The sequence below is a fragment of the Aquila chrysaetos genome, chromosome Z (genome assembly GCF_900496995.4).
Source record: "Aquila chrysaetos chrysaetos chromosome Z, bAquChr1.4, whole genome shotgun sequence".
NCBI classification, from domain to species: Eukaryota; Metazoa; Chordata; class Aves; order Accipitriformes; family Accipitridae; genus Aquila; species Aquila chrysaetos.
In genome coordinates, this window is record NC_044030.1 from 55,677,869 (window position 1) to 55,705,748 (window position 27,880).

Genomic DNA, 27,880 nt, shown 5'->3' on the forward strand with positions numbered 1-27,880 from the left:
CTTTTTATCTCCTTTGATATTCCTTTGGAGATGCTACATTAAAGAAAATGTCAGCTCAGCCTCTACAGATCTCTGAAGACAGTAGATGTTCTGCTTATTTGGGTTTCCTACTATTTCAGAGAGAGAGATGAGAAAGGGGGGAAGGAGGGGAGAGAGGAAGGGGGAGGACAGGGGTAGAAAGAGAAATGTTTAAAACACTAGAACTATTTGCTCCTACATTGTAAGATCTAGTTCTGGTATGGCTGCACGCCAGAATGTAATCTATCCTTTTCTATTTGGTTTCCAATGTTTTCTGCTTATTTAAAAATATTCAACAAAACACATCCCAAATTTTGTAAAGAAGAGATGGCATAGTAAGAGAGCCCATTAGCTATCCCATGCTTTAACATAAAGAGCATTAAAAAGAGAGGCCCAAAAATGTATTTTTAAAACATTTATTGCTTGTGAAGGCTCAATATCAACAAACAATGTACAAAACTTCCTTTTACTTATACAATTAACAGTCTCTGGCTTTGAATGATGGAGACTGATGAACAAAGATAACATTAAGCTAACAAAGAGGATAGCTATGAAGCAGAAATTGGCTGCTGAAGAGCAGCATTGGTGATCCCTACAATTTCAAAGGGGAAAACTGGCCCAAAGCTAACGTCAAAGTGTGAATCACTCAGTATGCTTTTACAGAAATTAACAGAAAGACAGATGGTATCAGCTGTGTACTCCAAAGTATAGAGTCTATGATAATGGAAAGGAATGAAAGATAAAAATGGGGCCATGTGGGGGGAAGAAGGGATGGGAATTCCTAGAGAAAGAAGCAGAATTAATTTGGATATAATTCCTGGGGTTCCCCCAAGGCAAAGGACCCAATGTCAGTGGGTATGAGAGCATAACTGTTATTCTGTAGCATCAACAGTCAGGAAGTGAAGACAAACATAAGGATCACATTTGATTTGAGAATGACATGGCGTATATGCACAAGGTTATTGACAGCAACCTCTTTAGAGAAGTAGGAACCCCATGTTTCAGGAAATAAGAGAACTAAAGTACAAAAAGTATCTAATACACAGGGCTTTAAAGAAAATATAAAGTGTCTATGCAATTCCATCTAATAACTACTTTTTAAAAATATTTTTTTAAAAAATAAAAAATACTACAATGTTATTCAGGAGACTTAGTTTACCTAGGGTATTCACTGTGAAACAGAGCAGAGTAAAATCATCAGATACAGCAACTTATTTGCAACAAAAGCCAAAATTTAAAAGCAGACAGATTGCTGGTGGGTTTAGAGTAGATTTTTCTCTGCTCCTTTACCCAAGGAGCAGCATTTTATTGGTCTATTGACATTAAATCATTATAGAGCCTTTTGAAATGGTCAAACTGCCTACTTCCCTTAAATTTGTACAAGTCTAGCTATTTCATTATAAATTCAATGTCAGAAACTAAGTCTTGGAAAAGTAAGGTTTAATGAGCCAAACTAGGATTATGGTGCTTCCTTCCCTCACAGTAAGGGTGTCTACTACCTGCAGCAATACTACATTTATGGCTGTTATAAAGTACCCTGTCTCTCATTTTTATTGTATTCAGCTGAGTTCCTTCATCACAACATTCATTCCACTCAAACATACAAACTCTTTTACTTTAAAAAACAGTATTAAGGAAAGCAAGTACTGTATTTCTAAACATTCAGGGACTCACAGGAGACCAAAAGGGTATATATATTGCTTAATACAATCTGTAGTGCTTCAATGTCATTTTATATTGAAGGAGGCTTCAAGAACTGAAAAAGCACTAAGGACTATAAGCAAGCTTCTACCAACTGAAGGAAAGAATTTAAGAAAAAGCTCTGGGTTATAAATAGCTGATTAACGTAACTGCTTCATACTCAGCAGAAATTACCTAGGAATTGTAAATCATGGAACTTCACAAATTCTTGCTTCATACCTTCATAACTAATAATCTACAAGTAATTCAAGTCTTCTCCAAAAGGCTCCTGTTACTCTTATACAGTTCAAGTCATGGACAGCCCACAGAATTAATTTCAACATCTGGTAAACTAAACACTTCTGCATTTTCAACGCCTGAATTAACAATTTCCAACCAGACACATATCTGTGCCTGTTTAAGATCTTCAAAAAATAAGAATGAACATATTAAATTAATTCTCAGTGCTTCTACTCGTTTTATTTTCAGATTAGGAAGAACATTTTTATAATGAATTATACATACTCTTTAGAAATGTGTTTTACATTATTTTTAAAAAGACATGTGAAAACCAAAATTTCGAACAAAAATTTAGAAGGGATTACCATTTGAAGTACAGGCTATCAATTTAAACCACTCAAAATTGCATCTGCACATTTAGAAATACAGCTAGAAAACACAAAAAGTAACGAATGAAGTGAAATGAAAATGTAATGAAAAGATTGTCCTGGGTTCAGCTGGGATAGAGTTAATTTTTACAGGAACCTGGGAGGTGGGGGGGGGCATAGCCGGGGCAGCTGACCTGAACTAGCCAAGGAGCTATTCCATACCATGTGACATCATGCCCAGTATATACATGGGGAGTGGGCCGGGGGGAGGGGGCTCCTGCTCTCGACTTTCGGTGGGGGAAGTGGCGGAGCGTCGGGTCCCGGGTGGTGAGCAGTTGCACTGTGCATCACTCTTTTCTGTATACTCTTTCATTAGTACCGTTGTTGTTGTTGTAACTTTTTTTGCGTTGTCCCAGTAAACTGCCCTTATCTCAACCCTCGAGGTTCCAGGTTTTTTTTTCTTTTCTCTCCTCCGTCTCCCCCGTATCCCACCGGAGGGGGGCGGGAGGAGTGAGCGAGCGGCTGCGTGGTCCTTTGTTACCGGCTGGGCTGAAACCACGACAGTCCTTTTTGGCGCCCAACGTGGGGCACGAAGGGTTGAGATAACGACAGATCTGGCTAGAGCGTGTTGAAACAAATTTGTCATACGCATTCCTTATATTAGATAAATAGATGTTAGTCACAATGTTGATTAATTTGTTTACATGGTGGCGTTTTGTAGGTCCTTATATGCTCTATGTATTGCCTGTAGTTACGTTTCTCACCTCTGGGAGAGTGATTGGGATTATCATTTTGCTGTACTGGGCAATGTCGACTTGTGAAATGATGACATCACTGGTCATGAGTTTAAGCTGGTGTCTGTATGAGGCAGTGATATCATTTCCATACTTTGGGCACCTTCTATCGGATTTTATTGGTAATTACAGCCAATCCATGGGGGAGTTAGGGGGGGATACTTCCCCCCGTCCGTTCGCCTCCCTTTTCTCCTTCCGACTAATTACAACAGCTTTTGAGAACTTTGAATATCCTTGGGATGCACAAGCCACTGTGCTGTTAGTGCTATGCCTCCTGAATATGTTTCAGGTCTTGTTTAGGGCTACAAAAAGGCTCTTTAAGAGTACCACCCAGAGATCTGCCCCAAAGCTGGATATTCATGGGTGGCACGGCATGTGGGAGGATATGGGCAGGTATCTAGAGAACTTCTCACCCCCAGTGGCTTGGAAGTTCACTCCTGAACAACTACAGAACCCTCATGAAGTGGTAGAATATTTGAAAGAAAAATGCTGTGGCTATTCCAAAGACGTACAACTCGCTGCACTGTGCTGGGCCCTGGCCAGTATCTACCAAACACTGCTTGATATTAGGCAGCACCCTCAGGGAGAAAAGGGGGAAAAGATGAAAAACAGGGCAGCAGGCACCGTGGCTACCCCTACCCCGGCAACAGGCACCGTGGCTACCCCTACCCCGGCAACAGGCAGCGCGGCTACCCCAACCGCAGTGACGGATACTGCAGCTAAACCAGAGAACCAACCTGTGCCAGTATCAGTCGCCCCTGTACAGAAAAAGAAACACACAAAGAAATCAGTTCGCTCAGTGAGAGATGAAGATGAACCCGGGTCATCACGAGAACAGGAGGAAGAGGCAGAACCTGAAATAATCACCCGATCTCTATCCCTGAGTGAGTTGCGTGACATGCGAAAAGATTTTAGCCGCCACCCAGGTGAGCACATTGTTACCTGGCTGCTCCGATGCTGGGATAATGGGGCTAGTAGTGTGGAATTAGAGGGTAAGGAAGCCAAGCAGTTGGGATCTCTGTCTAGGGAAGGGGGCATCGACAAGGCGATTGGGAGAAAAACACAAGTCCTCAGCCTCTGGAGGTGACTTCTGTTAGGTGTAAAGGAAAGATACCCCTTCAAGGATGAAGTTACATGTCACCAAGGCAAGTGGACCACCATGGAGAGAGGTATCCAGTACCTGAGGGAATTAGCCGTGCTGGAGGTGATTTATAATGATCCAGAAAATGCGCAGTCACCCATAGACCCAGATGATGTCCAATGCACACAACCCATGTGGCGGAAGTTTCTACGAAGTGCACCACCAACCTATGCCAACTCATTGGCAGTAATGTCCTGGAAAGAAGGCCATGGACAAACGGTGGATGAATTGGCTGTCCAACTCCAGCAATACGAAGGAAGTCTCTCTTCCTCCCTACGGGCCTGTGTCTCGGCTGCGGAGGAATTGTCCCGAGAGTTCCAGCAATTCAAAGTGGATATGTCTTCCTCCCCACCTGTACAGGCCCGCATCGCAGCTATTGGGAGTAAGCATTCCTCTGCCCAAGAGAGAGGAGAGAGAAAGTACACACGACGGGCTAACCTGTGGTTTTACCTGCGTGACCATGGAGAGGACATGAGGAAGTGGGATGGAAAACCTACCTCAGTCCTGGATGCACGGGTACGGGAGTTGCGAGAAAAAGCAACCAGGAAAGAGGATTCTTCTTGGAAAACTGCTGCTCCAGTTTCCTGTGAGGAGTCCCCCAGATGCAGTAGATGGGCTGATCACATTTCTGATCCTCTTGAAGGGACTTCTGATTCACGTGTGCGAAAAGTGAGTAACGAATATTCTAACCAGGATTAGAGGGGCCCTGCCTCCAGCCAGGTGGAGGAGAGGGACAACCGAGTCTACTGGACAGTGTGCATTCGATGGCCTGGCACATCAGACCCACAGGAATATAAGGCTCTAGTAGACACTGGTGCACAATGCACCCTAATGCCATCAAGTTATAAAGGGGCAGAACCCATCTGTATCTCTGGTGTGACAGGGGGATCCCAAGAGCTAACCGTATTAGAAGCTGAAATGAGTCTAACCGGGAATGACTGGCATAAACACCCCATTGCAACTGGCCCAGAGGCCCCATGCATCCTTGGTATAGATTATCTCAGGAGGGGATATTTCAAGGACCCAAAAGGGTACCGTTGGGCTTTTGGTATAGCTGCATTGGAGACGGAGGAGATTGAACAGCTGTCTACCCTGCCTGGTCTCTCTCAAGACCCTTCGGTTGTGGGGTTGCTGAAGGTTGAAGAACAACAGGTGCCAATTGCTACCACGACGGTGCACCAGCGGCAATATCGCACCAACCGAGATTCCCTGATCCCCATCCATAAGCTGATTTGCCAATTGGAGAGTCAAGGAGTGATCAGCAAGACTCACTCACCCTTTAATAGTCCCATATGGCCCGTACGGAAATCTAATGGGGAATGGAGACTAACAGTAGATTATCGTGGGCTGAATGAAGTCACGCCCCCGCTGAGCGCTGCTGTGCCAGATATGTTAGAGCTTCAATATGAACTGGAATCAAAGGCAGCTAAGTGGTATGCCACAATTGACATTGCTAATGCATTTTTTTCCATCCCTTTGGCAGCGGAGTGCAGGCCACAGTTTGCCTTTACTTGGAGGGGTGTCCAGTACACCTGGAATCGACTGCCCCAGGGGTGGAAACACAGCCCCACTATTTGCCATGGACTGATCCAGGCTGCACTGGAAAAAGGTGAAGCTCCAGAGCACCTGCAATACATTGATGACATCATCATATGGGGCAACACGGCAGAAGAAGTTTTTGAGAAAGGGAAGAAAATAATCCAAATCCTTTTGAAGGCTGGTTTTGCCATAAAAGAAAGTAAGGTCAAGGGACCTGCACAGGAGATCCAGTTCTTAGGAGTAAAATGGCAAGACGGGCGTCGTCAGATCCCTATGGATGTGATCAACAAAATAGCAGCTATGTCCCCACCGACTAATAAAAAGGAAACACAAGCTTTCTTAGGTGTTGTGGGCTTTTGGAGAATGCATATTCCAAATTACAGTCAAATTGTAAGTCCTGTCTACCAAGTTACCCGGAAGAAGAATGATTTTAAATGGGGGCCTGAGCAACGACAAGCTTTTGAACAAATTAAGCGGGAGATTGTTCATGCAGTAGCTCTTGGGCCAGTCCGGGCAGGACAAGATGTTATAAATGTGCTCTACACTGCAGCTGGGGAGAATGGCCCTACCTGGAGCCTCTGGCAGAAAGCACCTGGGGAGACCCGAGGTCGACCCCTGGGGTTTTGGAGTCGGGGATACAGAGGATCCGAGGCTCGTTATACTCCAACTGAAAAAGAGATATTGGCAGCATATGAAGGAGTTCGAGCCGCCTCAGAAGTGGTTGGTACTGAAACACAGCTCCTCTTAGCACCCCGACTGCCAGTGCTGGGCTGGATGTTCAAAGGGAAAGTCTCCTCTACACATCACGCGACTGATGCCACGTGGAGTAAGTGGGCCGCACTGATCACACAACGGGCTCGCATAGGAAACCCCAGTCGCCCAGGAATTGTGGAAGTGATCATGGACTGGCCAGAAGGCAAAAATTTTGGAATGTCGCCAGAGGAGGAGGTGACTCGGGCTGAAGAGGCCCCGCTGTATAATAAACTGCCAGAAAATGAGGGGCAATATGCTCTGTTCACTGATGGGTCCTGTCGCATTGTGGGAAAACATCGGAGGTGGAAGGCTGCTGTATGGAGTCCTACACGACTAGTCGCAGAAACTGCTGAAGGAGAAGGTGAATCGAGCCAGTTTGCAGAGGTGAAAGCCATCCAGCTAGCGTTAGACATTGCTGAAAGAGAGAAGTGGCCAGTGCTCTATCTCTATACCGACTCAGGGATGGTGGCAAATGCCCTATGGGGGTGGCTACAGCAATGGAAGAAGAGCAATTGGCAGCGCAGAGGTAAACTCATCTGGGCTGCCACACTGTGGCAAGATATTGCTGTTCGGATAGAGAAGCTAGTGGTAAAAGTACGCCACGTAGATGCTCATGTGCCCAAGAGTCGGGCCACTGAAGAACATCAAAACAACCAGCAGGCAGATCAGGCCGCCAAGATTGAAGTGTCTCAGGTGGACCTGGACTGGCAACGTAGGGGTGAGCTATTTATGGCTCAGTGGGCCCATGATACCTCGGGCCATCAGGGAAGAGATGCAACATATAGGTGGGCTCGCGATCGAGGGGTGGACTTAACCATGGACACTATCGCACAGGTTATCCATGAATGTGAAACATGTGCTGCAATTAAGCAAGCCAAGCGACTGAAACCCCTGTCGTATGGAGGGCGATGGCTGAAATATAAACAGTGGGAGGCCTGGCAGATTGACCATATCACACTCCCACGAACCCGCCAAGGCAAGTGCCATGTGCTTACAATGGTGGAAGCAACCACTGGATGGCTGGAAACATATCCTGTGTCCCACGCCACTGCCCAGAACACTATCCTGGGCCTTGAAGAGAAAGTCTTATGGCAACACGGTACCCCAGAAAGAATCGAGTCAGACAACGGGACTCACTTCCGAAACAACCTCATAGACACCTGGGCCAAAGAACATGGCATTGAGTGGGTATATCACATCCCTTATCACGCACCAGCCTCCGGAAAAATCGAACGATACAATGGACTGCTGAAAACTACATTGAGAGCAATGGGGGGTGGAACTTTCAAACACTGGGATACACATTTAACAAAAGCCACCTGGTTAGTTAATACTAGAGGATCCACCAATCGGGCGGCCCCCGCCCAACCAAGACTTCCACATACTGTAGAAGGGGATAAAGTTCCTGTAGTGCGCAGGAGGAGTATGTTAGGAAAGACAGTCTGGGTTAGTCCTCCCTCACGCAGAGACAAACCCATCCAAGGGGTTGTTTTTGCTCAGGGACCTGGGTACACCTGGTGGGTGATGCAGAAGGATGGGGAAGTTCGATGTGTACCTCAGGGAGATTTGATTTTGGGAGAGAATAGCCAGTGAACTAGGCTGTAGGATATTTACCTGCTAAATAACCTGCCAATGTATGTCATTGTATCTATAGTGTCTATATGCCATATCAAGGGTATTACTGTAAGAATTACCCAAATGACTGAAGAATGGACTTTGAAACTGAGCCAAGAACAACAGTGATAGAACTTGAACTGGCGCCCAGCAATTTCCTCAAGATCAACCTCTTCGACCTGCAGACCAAGGGTGTGGGTTGCATCAAATGTACCAGCCAGAAGTTCCAGAGACAGCATACAACAACCCAACACCTCACACCATCTCTCTTATCCTGAAGAAGTGTTACAACAGATGGAGCCTCAAAGTCATGGACTAAATAAAATTGATGGACACATTGGAGGGATAACCCATTGACTAAGGGAATACTATTTGTATGTGTGTGTGGGGGGGTCCATATACATATATATCTATATATAAGACAAGGAAAGTGGTAGTGGTTGATTGGAAAATGTAAGATCTGGGCATGATGTAAATGGTATAGAATAAGGGGTGGATAATGTCCTGGGTTCAGCTGGGATAGAGTTAATTTTTACAGGAACCTGGGAGGTGGGGGGGCATAGCCAGGGCAGCTGACCTGAACTAGCCAAGGAGCTATTCCATACCATGTGACATCATGCTCAGTATATACATGGGGAGTGGGCCGGGGGGAGGGGGCTCCTGCTCTCGACTTTCAGTGGGGGAAGTGGCGGAGCGTCGGGTCCCGGGTGGTGAGCAGTTGCACTGTGCATCACTCTTTTCTGTATACTCTTTCATTAGTACCGTCGTTGTTGTTGTAACTTTTTTTTGCGTTGTCCCAGTAAACTGCCCTTATCCCAACCCTCGAGGTTCCAGTTTTTTTTCTTTTCTCTCCTCCGTCTCCCCCCTATCCCACCGGAGGGGGTGGGAGGAGTGAGCGAGCGGCTGCGTGGTCCTTTGTTACTGGCTGGGCTGAAACCACGACAAAGATTAATAGTTCAAAATGAGCAAGTGACCATTTGCTAGACCAAGAACCACTTTAGAAATAGTGTGGGGCAGATCCAGAAAACTGATGGTTTTCCTAAGATTTTGAATGAGTCGCTAACCACTTTCTTTCTGTCAGATGACATCACAGTGATGCACACGCTGACAAATTAAGTAATTCTCACGTAATATAGCAAGGAAAATACTCTTATATTGCACTTATACATATCTTCTGCTTGTGTACATCAACCTTCTTGAATGACATTTTTGCTGTAGATGTAACACAGGGTGCAACTGTCAGTAGCTGATGCACTTGTATTTATGTTTTCCACCAGTTTCTGAAATCCTCAGGAAACAGGGTTTTTTTCATCCAATATAATGTGTGAACTGTTTTGTGCATATTTTTCAATGCCCAGATGGTAGACATACACGTAACAAACAGATCATACATCCTTTTACCTTCATAAATAGTTCCTTGAGGCAAAAATACATAATAAAAAGACCTCACAAACACGTACTGTGTGATATTCCCAGTCTATTTGGGTTTCAACATTTTCATCACCAATACAGTTCCAAAACTGAAACTTTCACAAGTTGATACTGGTCGAGTTTGTTATTCTTCTTTTGGGGGAGGGCAGGTTTGAACTTATTTTAATAAAATACCAAAGGCTGTTAACAGTGTTAATGAATGGCCATTTATGTCAAAAAGCCCATCTTGATAAAACCCTGGTTATTTATTCCTTACCTTAAACACAGTTTATTGTTCTGTACCTGCCAATAATCATCACAATTCAGATTTTCAATACATTTCAAATATTGGAACACCTTAATAGCAAAGAAAATATGAAGCAATATGAATATACTACTCACCAATTTTAATCTTTGCAAAGGTATTCTGCTAGTGTCTATCGGTGTACGTTCTGTGACATGACCAAATCTGACTTCTGGGATGGCAATTGCACATATTACATGTGCCCACCTGTGAAAAGTGGCAAGTCAAGAATACCACCAAAAAACCCCATAAAAATACAAGTGTTTAAGATGTTTCATTACTTGCTGTGTGTTTGGGTTTTTTTAAAGTCAACCATCTCTAAATACTTCCTTATTAGGATTTCCTAAACTTCTTTGAAACGTATTTAACAAACCTTAGAACACTACCACTTTGTGTAAATATAATTTCAGACTGGGGTTTTATTGCAACATTTTTTTTAAGCATCTTTCACATTCAATTTATTAAGTGCAAAGGTTTTGTAGTTGTGCTATCCAGGTCCATATGTGAAGACCACACTATTTGATTCATGTGCAATTTATCACCTACAGCATTTTGGATTAACATTACTCAGACCTGAGTAACTATTCTTAGGCAACACACATGATCACCATCAGTCATACATCTATCAAAGCATAAAACTAAGTATAGTATCAAGACCTTCTGGTTACAGACATAAAGGCATAGAAGCAGCAAACTGATCAGGCTATCACTGCAATGCTCAACATGAACAGGATCCCCTTTAGCAGTGAAAGCACATGTCAAGTGCCTAGGACCAGTGCTACATGTAAGACTTCAGTGCAACTTCAGGAAGCTTGTCAGATGATGCTATATGCTTCCTGTACTCATCAGAAAGCACTGCTATATCCCCCAAATGCAGGTTCAATACATAAATCTCAAAATAAGAAGGCTAAATGAAACTAAGAAAAGTCTGAAATTAATATTGAAAGTGCATATTATATGAAGTAGAAGAGAAGCTAATGACATTTTTATTAACCAAGAGTAGCCTTCTGAGACTACTTCTAAAATCTTTTTTGGAGTAGACAACTCATACATCTGAAGACAGGGAAACATTTCCATTCCTTGCCTCATATTTGCCTTATTCCCTGTCATTCACTGTACATCTTCCCCCATTACCACATTTGCTCTTTTTTGTAAGCTCTGAATGCTTGCCTCACTTCACTTTCTGTTCATCTCCCAAGACACACATCATATGAGCATCTTAGCAGATTAACACGAACGCGGGCTGGAGCTAAAAGAGATAGCGGGTGATGCAGCAGAACAGAAATAATTTCTCTTTCCTGCACTAGAAAATATTGATGCTATTTCAATAACTCTTCTATGACAAAAATATCTGGAAAAGTATAACATGACAGGGACTAAACAAACTGCTGTCATGTGACATTCAAGTTGCATTGGCCAAAGTGTGGAATAAGAGCTGTATGTAAAGATGACATATCAATTAGCAAGTTATACATTTCAGCCCAAATAAAAGCAGATAAACCTTGTAGATCTATCATTTTGTTACAGTGACAGTTTTGTTTATGTTCTAACTTACAGAAGAATTCTTGGTTTGAGACTTTTTAACTTTTAATTATACACTTTTTCTTTTCATTACTGCCTGCCTGCCTACAAAACTACATTGTCTTACCATCTAAGCTTTATGGGACAGAAATGCTATAAATAAAATGCCTCTTCAATAATTCTTCACCCAAACCTTTATACTCTGACATCTCTCAACCTGACAGGACTGAAAACAATTGCTGTGTTCTGCTGAGAAGAAGAATCTCAGCTCTCCTACATGGCAAATTGTTACCCCCCCATGCCATGTTTGATTCATTAGCTTTTAAATCCAAGTAATGCTCATCCTAAATCTCTAACCAGTATGTGAGAGGGAAAGAAGGGGAGAAGGGAATGCACATGTTGGATTTTACACTTGTTGGAGAAAAAAAGACATAATTAGAACATACTCTTCCAAAAATTCTCAAAAGTCTGGAATGGTAGCTAATGCTGAAAGACAGATGAAAGATTCAACAATGTGTAGCAACTGTAAGGTGTTCTGGAAGCAGGAAAACAAGAGTTGAAGTACTTTTACTGAACTCTCATTTTATAAATCCATAACAGTAACCTACAGAGAGATATAATGCAAACCCAAAGACTTTAGGTATAGCTATGCAGAGAAAGTCACTCTGCAAACACCTGTGGATTTTTTTTCTATGAATAAATCTTATGAAACATTTCTAAAACATTTTAATTGATCTACAAAAAAGAGGTACATATTTTCAAAGATGCCACTTGCAATCTATCAGCAGCAAATATCAAAAGGGCATGATAAATTCTACTGAGATGACACTTTTGTCTTTTTTTTTTTTTTAGTGAGATTTAGGGGAGTTTAAAACAGAACTAAAAAGCAGCTGAGAATTTTCATGTGTTGGTCAAAACCTCCATTAAAACAGTTACAATGTTAATGCTTTCTGAAGGTACAATCTGGCTGTGAGTTTCACATAAAACCTTCTCCTATCTGCACAATTTACAAGGGTCATGCAACCAATTGCAAATCACTGACAAATAAATTCTTGTTTATTAAGTGGAAAAGAACGTTGCAGCTAGATCATCTCTTACCGCTGCATTCCAAAGTGTTAAAGAAAGAGATCTACAGGATATTACTAAGTTACTAAAATAATTTAATTAAACATGAGAAGATTCAAAATGCATAAAGACTGTTCCACTAATTGGCTTGAAAAAATATTAAGCTGCAACATTTTCCATTTTATCTGTCAGGGTTACTTGCTAGAGTATTCTGTTATCCAAATACAGAGAAAAATACTGATGCTGTTAATAGTATGATGCCAGCAACAATACTATTTTTGACATTGTATGATAGAAGTTTAATTTAAAAAAACCTTCAAAATCTAAAATTAATATGATTCAAATTAATTAATAAAAAAATACTGTTTCTAGAAGTTCAAAGGTATTGTATTGAATTCTGTAACCACAAATTTCCAGGACCAAAGAGGAAAATACATTTCACTGTTTGATAAGACTTGCCATGCAAACAATGACAAATGAGCTTTCGTTTACTTTCTTTACACAAAGGCCAGTAGAATGAAATTTGGAACAAGTAAGTGCATGCAAATACTAAAACAAATGTACATTATAGCATCTAAGTATTTCAGAAAATGCCAGTGGCACATTTCGATAGAAGTAATTTTAATTCTGCAATGATTCATCTTAAAGGGACACTGTTAAGTAACTAGGATTACAAATGCTTTATACATGGGAATGGATTGGGAATAAAGTTTAAAACAAGCACATACAATCCCGAAGTATATATTACTTACTTCTTGTCAGTAGTTTGCTTTAATGCACCACCTCTCAAATTGCAGAGACAGCATTCCTAAAAATAAAAATAGTGTAGAATAAAGTGAACTTTATTGATTGGTTACAAATCAGTTTTATTCAGCTGATCATAAGAATATGTAAATTGCTAATGTATTTAACGTACTGGGTTGTACTGTAATGTACATATAACTGTAATGTAACTGGGTTACAAACTGCCACTTATAAGCATTGCATTTCCTTACAGGAAAAATACAAGAATACAGTAACGAAAAGAGAAACAACTCAAATGAGATTACTAAGGTAAAACAAAGTAAAATGACATATAATTAGTTTAATAGAAGTTTCTGAGAAACCAACTCACAAGCCATTGATCCAACTCAAATACTTTGAAAACCTGCTTGTTCCCAACAGTTCTCAAATTTATAAACCCACAGAATATGGGGCAGGGTAACCTTTTTTTTTTTTTTTTTTTTTTTCTCCCCAGAAGTTCCCTTTGCTGCAGTACACCTTCACTTCCTTGATCTTCAGTACAACTCCACCTGCTTTCAGGGCACTCAGCAAGGTATATTTCAGTGGTTCCCAGATAACATGCCAAACAGGGCTCTTCCTACCTCTACTTAAAGCTGTGCCTTTGAACAGATAAACAGGCTTTTCTACTTTCCAACCCTTCTCCCTCTCTCTTCCATCTCCTCCTTTTCTGAATCCATCCTTTCCCCTTTTTTTTCTAAACAGGAACAGATGAGAAAGTGCTTCCAATTTTAGGGTTTTTTTTTCCTGTCTCCATTTTTCTGGTCTCTACAAAGAATCAAATGCACAAAATGAAGTCAAGATATCCTGTGCCTGTGTATCTATACTCAGAAAGAGAGGCTGTCTCCCAAAGCTCTAAATATAAGTTACCCTTGCAGGGAAAAAAACAACCAAACCAAACCAAATAAAGAACTGTTATGTAATACTCCAGTCTGATCTCATTTTAAAACCTCCAATAATGAAGATTATCAATGTCTGCCAGAAATCTAATTGAATGCCTCACTACATTTCCTATGAGAAAGACCTTTCCCAACTAAAAAATAGTTCCTTGTGACAATTGAACCGTCTTTGCAATTTAAGCACATAACTTTTTGTCCTACCTGCCAAAACCATAAGAAACATGTAACCCATCCTCTTACTGAGTACCCTTTTAACTATTCAATATTATTGTAGAATTGTGAAGAAGAGAATTGAGGTTTATTACTTTACCCACAAGAGCCTTAGGATGGGACCTAACATGTTCCAAATCACAGTTCCCTTTGTAATAGTAAACATTGACTATTAAATCAGGAAACCCAAAGGCTCAGAATACCAATTCCTTCAGGTATTCAAAGGGGACTGAGCAGGAACAGGTAGTTCAAGCATATAAGAAAGAAAAATGGAACAGAAGGAGGCTGCTATTGTAGCACTGAATGGGAGCTTCAGCTTGTACTTTTGTAACTTTCTGTAGCTTCTGCAACAGAGGAAACAGCTCAGATGGGGTAGGACATCATTGCACAGGATTTCTCCATTTGGCTGTTGGAGAATAAGTAAAAGTGTTTCTTCCAGAACCTATATTTGTATTCAATTAGCTGTATCATTGTGAGGTTCTCTTGCCGCATCTTAGGAAACCTAAGAGCAACACAAGACAAGCTCATTGTGGGCGGAGGGGCAGTGGAGAGAACAAGTGGAAGGGAGAACACAGGAAGGAGGAAGGGATGGAGGGAGACAGGGAGAAAGGGAAGGAAGAAGGCAGGGATGGATGAAGGGAGGGAAGGAGACAGGGACAGAAGATTATTTCTTCTCTTTCTCCCCTAAGTGCCCACACTCTTGAAGGTAAAGCGAAATGGCAGGAACCAGAATTACTCTAATACTATTTACTCTTCCACTTCTTCTGTCAAAGAGAGATCAAGTCAAACAACTTCATGCCATTCTAGATTCACAGGCCAAATTCAGTTCAATGTACACATCCTATCTTAGTTTCAAATCATTACTCTCTGAGATGCTGTTCAACCAGTATACATAATCACCCCTTTCTTCCCTATCCATAATTATCTTCCAAATATTTGTAGACTTTTATGATATCCTAACCTCTTGGTATATTTCTTGCCAAGCTATATATACTAAATTCACTTCACTACTCTTCAAGGTGATTCAAATCATCTTCACATTCTCTTTGTCTGTTGCCCTTCTTTGGATGTTATTAGGATAACAAGGTGCTGCCATCTACACAGGTATACTCTCAAGCTATGTGAAGAACTGTTATCTTTCTTAACCTGAAAATATTTTCGTTTCCAAAAAACATCACTCAATTGGAAAATTTACTGAACTACATGGGTGTGAGGTAGAGAATTTCCGAAACTAGATGCTAAGGAATCACATTGATAAGACTTTATACACATTAATTCACCATGCTGAAATTATTCTGAAATAATACAACAAAAATTCCACTAAACAGTTAATGGGCACAGTGCACTGTTTCCAGTAAAATACCACTACAGGCACATGAAATTTGCTTCTAATTGGCATTCAGTGCTCAAAGGCAAGCACTTATATGTGAAAACTACAGCATGAAAGAGTCTGCACATCTTTAAACCAACCTGGGAATCCTGAGGACTACCTTAACACAACCACAGACTAATCCTACAGCACTGCATCCTCTTCAATCTGATTCATCTTAGAATCTTGCTTACCAATTAGGAGAGGAAAGATCTATTTCTTCAGCTCTTCCTTTGACTGATTTTCACACCCTGAGTGAATGTGTCATCTTTTCTGCTATCAGTGTTGTTTATCTTTATAAACAGAGCTTGGCCACCATCATAGTGAGATACTGACCAACAGAATGAGTCCAACCGGTTAGTTTTATATGTGACAGTTGGAGGTGCAAGATAAAAACAGTAAAAATAGATGGGCACACATCTCCATGACTACATGAGAGTAACAAAGTAAATAAGCTAAGTAGCATAGAAAATAATACTTAAAATGGAACATCCATTCAGGAAGAGGCAAATACCACAATTTCCCAAAAAAGGAGCCATGCAGGACTTCTTGACGATCTGATCCCCAATTCATTGGCAGTTCTGCAGAAGCATGAAGCTTACAATGTAGAGGTAGAATAACATCTGCAGACTGGGCAAGAGAGCATCAATCTGACTCAATAGAAATCTTTGCAGGGGAAAAGCTCCATTTGCCACTTTCAAATGTAAAAGTTCAGTGGATCCCCCACCTGTGGATCCCTCACGATTTTTTTTTTTTAATTGAAGCACTTTCTTCATATTTACCATAAAAATCCTTTAACTGACTGCTTCTCTGTTTTGCAAAATAACAGTGGTTTTGCTCCTATTTTATAAGCTTTGATGTTTTTATGCCAGTTTCATTTGAAATTAATTGCTTAAATAAAGATGAACTTTTCCTGATTCTAATAGGTATTTTTCACTTTTAAGGAAAACCTTAATCTGATCATCTGCTGTGTAACTTATTCATACAACTAGAGAGAGAGAGTCCAAGGGCCTAAAGAAGGTCCACAAATAAACTAAGCTAAAACAGCACAGGAAGAGACTTTATATAAGATGTTAAGAAATTTCTTCTGAAGGTTTACTGTCTCTTGACCACTGTAAAAATAAAGAATTGTGAATTAGACACTGCAAGAGACAGAAGCCATAATCTTTACCTACTAACTGCAGAGCTTTCACACTAGGTAAAAAAAAAGAAAAAGAGATCCTAAAAAAGAGGACAAAAAGCGGGGGCGGGGGAGAGGAGGGGGGCAGCCCAGAGGAAATAGAGGGTGGCTGTAAATATCCTCATCACCAGCTAGAAAAAATATTTCCCCTATGCAGGACCCATAGGAACCAAATTTAATCTCTTCTCAAAACCCACCTATACAGTGGTGGCGGGTAATGATTGTTCGCTGTTAGCTGGATACCGGCTATAACAACTTAGACCCATAAGAACTAGAAAATTTCACCAGTATTCATAGCGAACCTGAGTGGGAAGGACCACAGGCTTAAAGACCATTAAATTGATTTTGTAAATCATGCCTGTGTTGCAATATATTGTCCTGTATCAATGCGACACGGCTATTACTTTACCTCCAGTTTCGACATACTGCATGCAATGAAAACACAGGGGACCTGATATTTAGAAAAACTAATATTCCTAATACAGGTATACCTGCCATGGATGGCAGTGAAATCACATGTACACTAGCAATTATTACCCATGTTCTCACAGAGAAAGAGAGTCTTTGTACATCCATATGTGTCTGCTGTCAGCCTGTGTGTAAAAATCAGGATAGGAATGGACTTCATTATGGAGCATCACCTTAGAAAACATCCAATCTCTAATTCACTATTACTTTGCAAATCCTTTAAACAAGTAAATTTGTCATTTGTATTTGCATTAAATAATAATTTCTTAAGCATATTATTTTACACTTACCTAAATTAAATCTTAGACAGTTTTAAATTGCTCAACTGCTTCAAAAATCTCCATAACATTCTAGAATTACAAAAGAAAACTCTCTCTTCCAGTATCTGTGTAAAGTAAGATATCTCCATATAATTCGCAAGCTTTAGCACACTAACGTTCACTTCATCTTTTAGCTTTTTAGTGGAGACGATGCATTTTTTTCATAACAATACAGATCATATCCACTGTTTCTGGACTAAGCACTTTCCCTTGCTTACAATGAAACTGAATTTTGCAACCAGCATTCCTAATCTGGTTTATTTTTCATTTCTCTGTTAAAGAAACCTGCTAGAAACCACAGCAAAAGCCAGAAGTCAATGTGAATTAACCATGCTTCCTTTGGTACATACATCCAAAAGATGGATCACCTTTTTTGGAATGATACCACTCAGGCATAGCTGCATATTAATTATTGTTGCATGGATAAATACCACACAAAACCCAAGCCTGTTCACACTCATTTATATTTTAAAATGAATGCATTTAGTCATCTTTGAGTATTTTTTACACTCTGCCAAAATTCAAAGTCATATTGACACTAATGCTTATAAAAAGCCAGTTTCACGCTTCCATATTTGCATACTTAGTTCATCAGCAACTGCATTCTGTATGAGACAGGAAGCTGTCTGACACAGCAAGGCAATAGAGTTCAGCCAAGTCATAGCAGAGGGATATATACTAAGTCATATAATGGTTATTGTTATGGACAACTATGAACATGCCCCACATGATCCCCTTTCTTGTTAAACCACTGTTTCTCCTTTCCTCTAAGATCCTGTAAATTACGATGGCGTCTCCAAAGAATTGTATTTATCCAGTTAAATGAAACATATAACTTAATGGTGGCAGATGAAGACAGGGTAAAAGAGAATATATGTTATTCCTAATGAATTTTGTCTGACACATTTTCAACAACTTCCTCATAAAATGTAGTCTCCATAATCAACCTAACAATCTCTTCCAGCTCTTTGACATCCTTGCCATTAGGAAGTTTTTCATAACAGCTAACCTCAAGATTCCCTGCTGTGGCGTAAGCCTTTTTCTTTTTACCTTATGCATCATAAACAGATTGTTCCTTTCCTTTTTGCCATTTTCCATCTACAGCCCGTTAGTTAAACAACCACAACTTTTTCACCTACTGTCTTCATCTGCAGCCATGTTTTCCCCTCTGAAATGCAATTAGAGTAAATCCTCAGTGATGTCAGGCAAAGCATGTTTAGTTGATACATCTTGCATCCCACATCTAGGGAGATATGCTCACACAGTGTTCACCTTTGGACTACAGTGGCTTGTTAAGCTCATGCTCTATAACCTTTGGGACCTCTTGACAGCAATTGCTCAGCATTCCTTTGTCTGTATTCTAGCTTCAGTATCTTGCACATTTCCCTATTTAATTACATTCAGTTTTGCAGAATATCTCAATAATTTATCAAGATCTTGTTCATTTCTGATTAACCTTACTTCACAGGCCTCACTAAAAAAAAAGCTTGTATTCAGCTAACAGCAGCGGCAACAGCTTCTGCACAATGGTTAACTAAGCAGGCTGCGGTTGGTCAGGCCAGGAAAGAGAAGACACTATGGTGTTTGAGAGATGCCAGTAAAATCATGATGGACTTGGAAAAGGGCTTGACTAAGTACTCCAATACAATAACTAGGTGGTTGTTATCAAAGGAAAACAGAAAGCTGCAGATTCAAAACAAACAAACAAAAATTTTCTTCACAGAGTACGTGACTTTGCCAGATGTGGATCATAAAATATTATACCAGTCAAAAAAGAAGCTGCATAAGTTCATGAAAGAGAAATCCAACAAAGGTTACCTTTTACTTAGTAAATACAAAGATACTGCCTTTGGCTAAGGCAGTTTCTTATTTGCATATTGTAGGAGATTGAGAGCGCATTAGGGAATGCTTGCCCAAGACTTATATTCTTCCCCAGGTATTCATTTCTGGCTGTACTAGAGAGAGGATAACAGGCTAAAATAGACTTTGGTTTAATTCATTATGGCACATCTTAGTATTCTATATAACCTGCCATTTTAAAGTTTTACAAAATAAATTTTAAAATGTTTTAGAAAAGATTCCTGGATATTAGGAAAATCCTGTTACTTGGCATTGCTAAGTATACACTGCAATATGCATTACATATAATATGAATTTAATTTAATTTTCATGTGTTCATAAAGGTTTTGATTCTGAAAACCAAACAGAATGCATTCACCGAACTTTATTATTATTATGAAGTTATTGTGATACCTTTATTATCACAGCTTTATTTAGCAGTGATACCAGAATGAACCATTTCAAATAAGTATACATTTTGGTTAGTGGTTTGAAGCATTTCAAGTGTTGATAATGTCTTCAGCACTAAGTAGGACACTATTTACCCAGTTATCAAAATATTCCACCTTTTTTTTCATCAACTATTTTCCCTGTGTGTCTATTGACTCTGGCCAGTGCCTAAAGCACTCAAAAATTTCAGAAAAGTGGTTAGGACAGGTTTTTTCCCCAAATATTTCTAATAAAAGGTTAGAACAGTTGTTTTCAATTTAAGAGTCAACTGCTACAAAGCTGTGTCACAGTAATGCTGATTTACCAGTCTCATTTAAAAGTAGTTAATTAAAACAGACATCTAACCTTGAACTCTGCCACAGCTAAATCAAATAGATACAAATTGTATGACTAAGGCTGATAAGCATCTTTTGTTTCCCTGAAGCCACTCTGGTGGTTTTTTTAGAGAGGAACCTTTGAACTGAGAATAGATAGCCTTAGTCTTCTACTTTCTCTCTCAATTGCCTTGTAATGCCCAAGGTCACACCTCCTAATAGTATTAACACAGATGTGCATTTGGATATAGCCTTGCTGCCTTTTCATCTATCTCATTTCCCCAGCTTACTTGTGTCTGTATTTATCCTTGTGTGAAGAGAAAAGGGTTGGTGTTTCTCTTAACACATTTGAAAATGTCATTTTCAGCAATGGTCCACTAATGAATATTTTAATCTTTCCACACCAAGGGAATAATTTTCACTCAGAAAATAGCTTTTGAGATTATTTTATTTCAATTCAGAGACCGTTACTGTATTCACTTCAAGCCATTACCTTCAAATTAGCTTCTCAGAGACAAACTTCCATTTTTTTAGAGACAAAATATTCCTAAAAATAACAAATTACAGACAAATTAAGGTTTGTCTAGTAAATGGATTCACTTTCCTGTCTGGGAGCACCATTTTTTAACAGAGTTGCTAGATGCTACCATTATAACTCACACTCTTCATTTGTACATAAATGCTGTCAATCTTCGACCATCATCTGCCTCAACAATGCCACAATTTTTATTAATTATAGGAACTTTGAGAAAAGCATTTCAACTTTTTTTTTTTAGAAAATGTTACAGGAAAATCTTACTCTGTCCAAAAAAATAAAACATTATCAGTTCTTCTAGCATTCTGTAGATGCTTAAAGTTCACACTGATTGAGGAGGCTGAGTAATTGCATGAAAAAGAAATCCACCACAGGTTAACATTTATCTAATATGTAGACACATCTTTGTCTGCAAGCTTCAAGCGGGTTCCTGAAAACCGAAGGTGGCCACACTTCTGCTGTGGATGAACATTTTACTCTTTCAGATGCATTCAAATCTGATCAGGACATCCACCTTTGGGAATTTAAAGTGTACAAATCATCAGCTACTGAATTTCCACATTTTAGTAGCCTAATCCTGCAAAAGTTCAGTCTGCCCTCCCCTTGATTCAGGGATGGCCAAAAACCTCCTTGCAGTTGCAGCTCCCAGGTCATGCTAGGCTGAGGCAATAGTATGCAGAGCAAGTAGTCTTTTACTCTGCTGTCCGCAACATAGCATTATTGAGAACAAGGATGCAAAAAGCAGGAGAGAGTTGGCTGGGATAAGAAGACTTGAAAAGGACAGGCAGGAGAGGTGAGATGAGGAATCGGAGGAGGAAGAGAATTTTGCCGCCAGAGAAGGAATGGGAACTGGCAGGGTTGAGACTGAAATAACAATCAAAACACTCATTACAGGCAACTGGAGTAAAAATAACTCCCACGCTTAGTAGGGGGGCCTATGTGTATTTTCTCACTAGAATGTGTGTATATCTGAAGTAAAAAACATGTATAAAGTATGAAATGGAGACTGTTAACATTACTGAATATAAAATACTTTCTGCAGTAGTGGTTATTGGTCACTTGGTTTCAGAAAATGTTTACAGTAGAAATAGGGCAACTGTTCCCAAGCATCCAAACAAGAGAGATTACAGACAACTTCCTCTTTGAAGAGAAGTCAAAAGGAATGAGATTAGCTGTTTTAAAAATAAATAAGTAAGCACTGAAATTAGGTACAAAGTACAAAACTGATCATTCTTCCTGCAAAATACAATGACACTGTGAAAAATCTCTGCCAGAGATTAACACTGATGCTAAACACCTACCAAACACACAAACAAAAATGGAATGACGGTATGTCTACTGATAAAAAATATGATTATTCCCATTATTATGAAACAATGTTTGGAAGTGACAGTAAATATTAGATTTAAACCTGAACATCTTTAGCTGAAAATCTGTATCTTCAGGAAAGCAGCCTAGAACTAGCTGTGCAGGGCAGGATATCATGCTACTGGCTATTTCCAGCTTTTTTTTCCCCTCAGTGATTTTTCAGCAGTACTCCTAGAGATGAGATATCATCTTTGAGAACAAATTTAGATTGGACAAGGTTGCTGAAGGTTCTCTGGTCCAATTCCAGCTCCAAGCAGGGCCAGATTCAAAGCTGCATCTGATGGAAAACCTGCTTCACCCTGCAGGGAATGGACAACCTTCCTTGGTATGATGAGAATACCCACACATCTGGAGGTGCTCAAAGCTATCAAGCTTTTCACATGGATATCAGTGGCAAAGGTTGACTTGGTGAACTGCAATGACAGGAATCCAAGCTCAAAAAGGACTTTCGGTCTGAGCATTATAGCACTTAGGTTAAAAAGGTATTTTCTGGGTTTAACGGTCTTCAATTCATTTTCTATGACAGCATCAGGGAAATTCAGTATTTACAAAACTGTTAAAATATGTTGTGTCAAAGACTGGTTTTTACAAGCAAAACATAACCTGTTACTAGACTAATACCAAAACCAGAAAGAAATATCATGCTCCCCACCTTCAAGTCCACACATCGTTACCATCAGCATTTATAAGTAATTCTCCCAGTAAGTTATCTTTTTGCAGAGATAGTTTGGGAAAATCCAGATTTGAAAAATAAATAAATAAAAGAATTCTGAAAAAATAAATGAGGCCTTACTTTTCTGAAAAGAGAAAACCAGAGAAAAGTTAAGGTTTTAACCTCTCCTGCTATAGCCAGTTTTTCATGCCAAATAATTTCTTTTTATTAACAATATACAAATGTTTTTAAAGCTTTGTAGCAAAATCAGTCTGAGAATTAAGACACGGTACATCAACTCACATGTAGTGAGTTAATTATGGCAGTCATCAGGCTCTGAAAACAGGAGTTTATAATGGAAATTCAGACACTGTATCAGTGAGAAGGGTACCACTATAAAAAGATTGTTCAAAATCATTATTTTCAGTAGGGTGAAATAGGGCAGTTTCTGAGCTGGAATGCAGAAAGCTCTTATATGCCATTTTTCTGTGCCACTTTTCTGATGCCTTGGGAAAAACAGAGAAAAAAAAAATCCTTTAACTGATGTAATGGGCTACTCTAACCACAAAATACAAAAAAGAAAACCCCAAAGTCTGAATATCAAAAGTAAAATATAAAGCATGGAAAAGCTCATCTACAGAAAAAAAATCTGCTAAGCTGTTTAACACTTGCTATTCAGCATAGGATCTGTTCTCAAAATCAGTGCCAACTGACCAGATTAGGTGCTGAACTATTTCTGTAGTGCTATGGAGGGTTAGAATAACATGTGAAAATTCATGCAGCTTCCTTAGAAGCCTTATTAACAACTAGCTTACTATGAAGTAAGGCACTGAAGTGCATTTACGTTTCTTACCTTGCTCTTCTTTCTAACTCTTTCCTGTCCCAAATCCTTTTGTCCTCTAAATAATAAAGATACTTACATTTATGTACTATAGCTACTAGGTGACCACATCCTTGCACATTGTACAGTACATTGCATTCTCTGTAATGCCAGTCATTATTCTTCCTGACATCACTAGCTTTCTTTAGCTGAAGCATTTAAGATTAATGAGGCGTTTGTTCTCAATCAAGGCACTTTTTATGAATACAGTTACACTTTCAGGAGCTATGCAGATGACTTATTTAATATTATTTGATTTTTTAAATTGTTTTAGGGGATTGATTTACAGCTATTTTTTGTCCAATAGCATAGACAAATTCGATATCTCTCTTCTCTTTTGTCAATAATAGTTATCAAACAAGACCAACTGCCTAGTAGAATATAAAGATACGTTATGTTATCATGGATCCAAGTACATCCTGGAATGTGAAAATTTGACATAAAATATTGTAAAGCATACTACTTCAGCTACTTAGAGACACTGAAACTGCAAGAAAACAGTATCCTTCGGAATCTCAAAAGCAGTTTCCTCTGATAAAATAAAATGGAATCTCCATCAAAGAAAAGTCGGGCTCTGTAAATCTGAGTCTACATATGCATTTTTCTATTTTCATATTTTAATGATGTTCATAGTTGGGATTCACACATAATGCAGTTTCATTTAGCTATTAATACAGCTCTCATTTCTACTGCTCTCATACTTCAGTGCTTTGCAAAATCATACTGATACACAAAAACCTAGTAGAGACCAAATTTTCTATGAAGTTAACATAACTGTGGGGAGTTTAAGAAAGTATCATTTAACAGAACTGAAAACAATACCTAATTGTGTAAGCAGAGGAATAAGAAGCAACTTTCCCTCCTAAGATACGAATTCTGAACTTTGAACCAAGGCTTGTACCAATGTTTCATAACTTCCATTTTATTCTCCACTGCACAAAACTTTTCTTTCTCCTTGTTTTCCAATCAACCTTCCTTTCAGGATTTAAAGCCTTACTCAGAAGGGAATTCCTCAGACAGATCTTCCTCAGCTAAATCTCCTCCTTCTAGGAATCAATGTGAAGAGGAAGGAAAACAATTTCAGACATTCAGGAAGTTGGAGTTTCAGGCAATAGGTATTTTCTGATAATTAAATCTCACTTTGTGCACTTTTCTGATGCAAGAATTGAATTTCTGAAGGCATGTGGATATATAATTCCCACAGTGAGTTAAATCTCAGTTTCACATCTTTTGCAACAGCTGCATGTTTTAAGAATGGTTATCCTGAACAAGAAATTGGATGAATATGATTTTTTTCATTTGTTTCATGTAGAAACTTGAAGTCTGAACCGTGTTAGTTGGAATGTAAAATACACTTACTCTATATTCCCTACAGTAAAAAAAAGGTCGTGCAAATAAGTAATTTTCTTTAATTACGTCTCCCTCTCCAGAGAGTCTTATGGTATTACACAGCAATTTAAAATACAATTAAAATATCATATGTATAACAACAGATATAGAAAAATTTATACAAATTAAAAAACTGATTCATAAAAAAAAGCATATAATTCAAAGGTAGCATAAAACTTTCAGCTGCAGGTTGGCGCAACTAACATTAATTGCAGGTTTTTAAAAGGGAAAGTAGTACTCTGGACAGCAGTATATTCAATTGAGTTGTCTTTTTTTAATAGATGTACAGAAGACTGGTTAAAAGACAACCACATTTATCTTAAGTATAATGCTAAGTTTAGACAAATGCTAAGTTTAGACAAAAGTATTGTACTATTTTGAAGTGAAATCTGTTAGGATAATCTAAGGTTATTGTCCAAACTCTGAAGAGACAGAAACATGATCCTAAAATGACGAATAGGACACAAATAAGTATCAGCAATTCTTAATCATGCTGATGTCAGCAATGAGGTTCCATACAAGCAAAAAATACACTAATACGTTTAAGTTATATATCAAACTGATAATATCTTCTCCAACGAGACATACAGTCACATTGTTTTGCAATGTGGCAATAACACAAACAGGCAAAAGTAAACCACAGGAAAAAGAAAGCTCAATGTCTATTTTATCCTTCTGCCTCCAGGCATGATCAAGTCTTCTTCAGCTATTCCTGACAAATGTTTGTCTAACATGTTTTTGAAAATCATGAAGAGTAGATTCTACAAAATCTCCATATATTCTATCCCAGTAGTTCACTGTTTTTAGAAATAAAAATTCGTAAAATTTCCTAGTATTAACATAAACTTATGCTGATGCAGTTTAAAGCTGCTACAAGTCATCTTGTTCCTAAAATGAGAGAATGGCAATTGACTATGTTCCTGTTTGCCAAACGCATATAATTTTACATGAGAGAACACTACTTATTTCCCTTCTGTCTTGCCCTGGCTATAGTAACAAGGTTAATTCTTTTCAATCCTCCCTTATGGAAGGATTGAGGTCTACCAGGAATGATTAAAAGAATTTTGGTTCTGGTGTTTCTGCAATTTCAATTGCACCTCATTTTCTTCCATCCCATTCGGGCTCATGGTTTTTTGAACAATGCGTGTTCACTGTTAGACACAGTTCTTCAGCTGGGCTCTCATCAAAGCTGAAGAGAGCAGAAAGATTGTTCCATGTGTTTTTCAGGCTCTACTTCCAGTACAAGGCTTAAACATCCTACTGTGATGTTTCAGGTTCTGTGGAACTGATGACTTATGTTTGTGACCAGAGTGGTTACAACTGCAGTTGGCAGCAGGAGCTACTGCTTGGTTAGGGACTCCCACCTTATATGCGCATAACTGGTAACTCCTCTCTAAGTATTGCACCTATCTCTGTTGAACTCCATATGATTTGTTTTACACCATTTCTTCAATATAGTAATACTATTATTGTCCTACAAAATAGAGGATCCAAATCAAAACAGTAATTGGATCCAATCCAAAATAGTAATCCTAACCCAAATTAGTAAACCCTCAGCCTACAAAATGCCCAAGGTCCTTGGTACTTACAGAAAACGCGTGGGGAATGCTTCTTATTAATCCTTTCGCTTCACTGAAATATTGAAACAACTGAGGGGAATAATATTTTTAGTAATACCTGAAACACACTTGAAAGCTGTGAAAAAGCCTTTGATGTATTCTATAAGTTTAACACCTTGGTAGCTTCACATGAAGTATACTCCCCCATCTCCTACTCAATCGTCTTAAACGACTTAAAGTAGATCAGTCTAGATTTCCACGTATGATCGATAAGGACATGAAAAGTAATCAGCAAATGATGCAAAGAACATTATCACTTTCTTAGTGATTTTAAGAGTCTGATGAGAATGATGGCTGGTGGCCGGAGATACTGAGGGTTGAAAGCAAATCCATATTCCTATATGTTTGGCAACTACTGCTTTACATCATATCTCTTCTGTCGCTTGAATACCAGAATTTAAAACACTATCAAAAGCATCTGAAAGTTAGGATGCACGAAATCTTTTGCTTATTCCTTATTCCCATGAGCAAAGCATTAGTTCTTTTGCTCTTAAATACATATGCCTTTGTACTCTGTTATTGTCTAGGTGTTTAGAAATTGATGGATTCATCATTTGTTTAGTATTTCTTTTGTAATCCAAGACAGGCTGACTGCCACATAATTTGTTGGGTCAACCATTTCCTGCCTTTTTAGAAAGCAACATTAAATTTTTCAGGCTGCTGGCACCTCACCTAAGGTCTGCAAACTCTCAGAGATAATCACTAATAGTTCTGAGATTGCTTCAGCATCTCAAGAGTTTTGAAAGACCCTAGTATTAAAAAAGAAAAAGTGAATTGGGTATCATTCACATATGAGTAAGTAACAGAGCGTTACTCACATCCTTGAAGCTGTTGGGGTTTTGCTATTTAACTCAGGTAGCAGATGCCTACTATCTATCACTCCTACATCTTTCAGCTGACAATGAACAGTTCACATTGACATGTGAACGACATGTAATAACAAAGAATACAAGATAGCAGACTATGGAGGACAAGTTTTAAGTAAATTTAATACTAGCTAGGTCTATTCAATCTTCAACATTTTGTTAAAACTTCCCAACTAAATGACAACTTATGACATTAAGAATGTGAATTTCATTCCACAAACATATCTGAATAAAGAGCTCTCTTGGGGCATAAGTTCATTTCACTCAGGTCACCAAATCAGAGCTATAGAAAGAT

General features: G+C 39.1%; 1 protein-coding gene across 6 annotated transcripts in view; it reads right to left on the reverse strand.

Annotated features, from left to right (window-relative positions):
- Positions 1-27,880, reverse strand: part of KDM4C (lysine demethylase 4C) — a 280,297-nt gene that overhangs the window by 75,437 nt on the left and 176,980 nt on the right. For 4 of the 6 annotated variants that reach the window (XM_030004370.2, XM_030004369.2, XM_030004367.2 and 1 more), the window contains 2 exons: positions 13,200-13,255; positions 9,960-10,068 (listed from right to left, as the gene is read on the reverse strand). In XM_030004370.2, coding sequence (XP_029860230.1) covers positions 9,960-10,068; positions 13,200-13,255 — 165 coding nt within the window. Of the gene's footprint in view, positions 1-9,959; positions 10,069-13,199; positions 13,256-22,000; positions 22,109-27,880 lie in introns of those variants that run through there. The other 2 variants (XR_005931545.1, XM_030004371.2) reach the window with 2 other exon arrangements.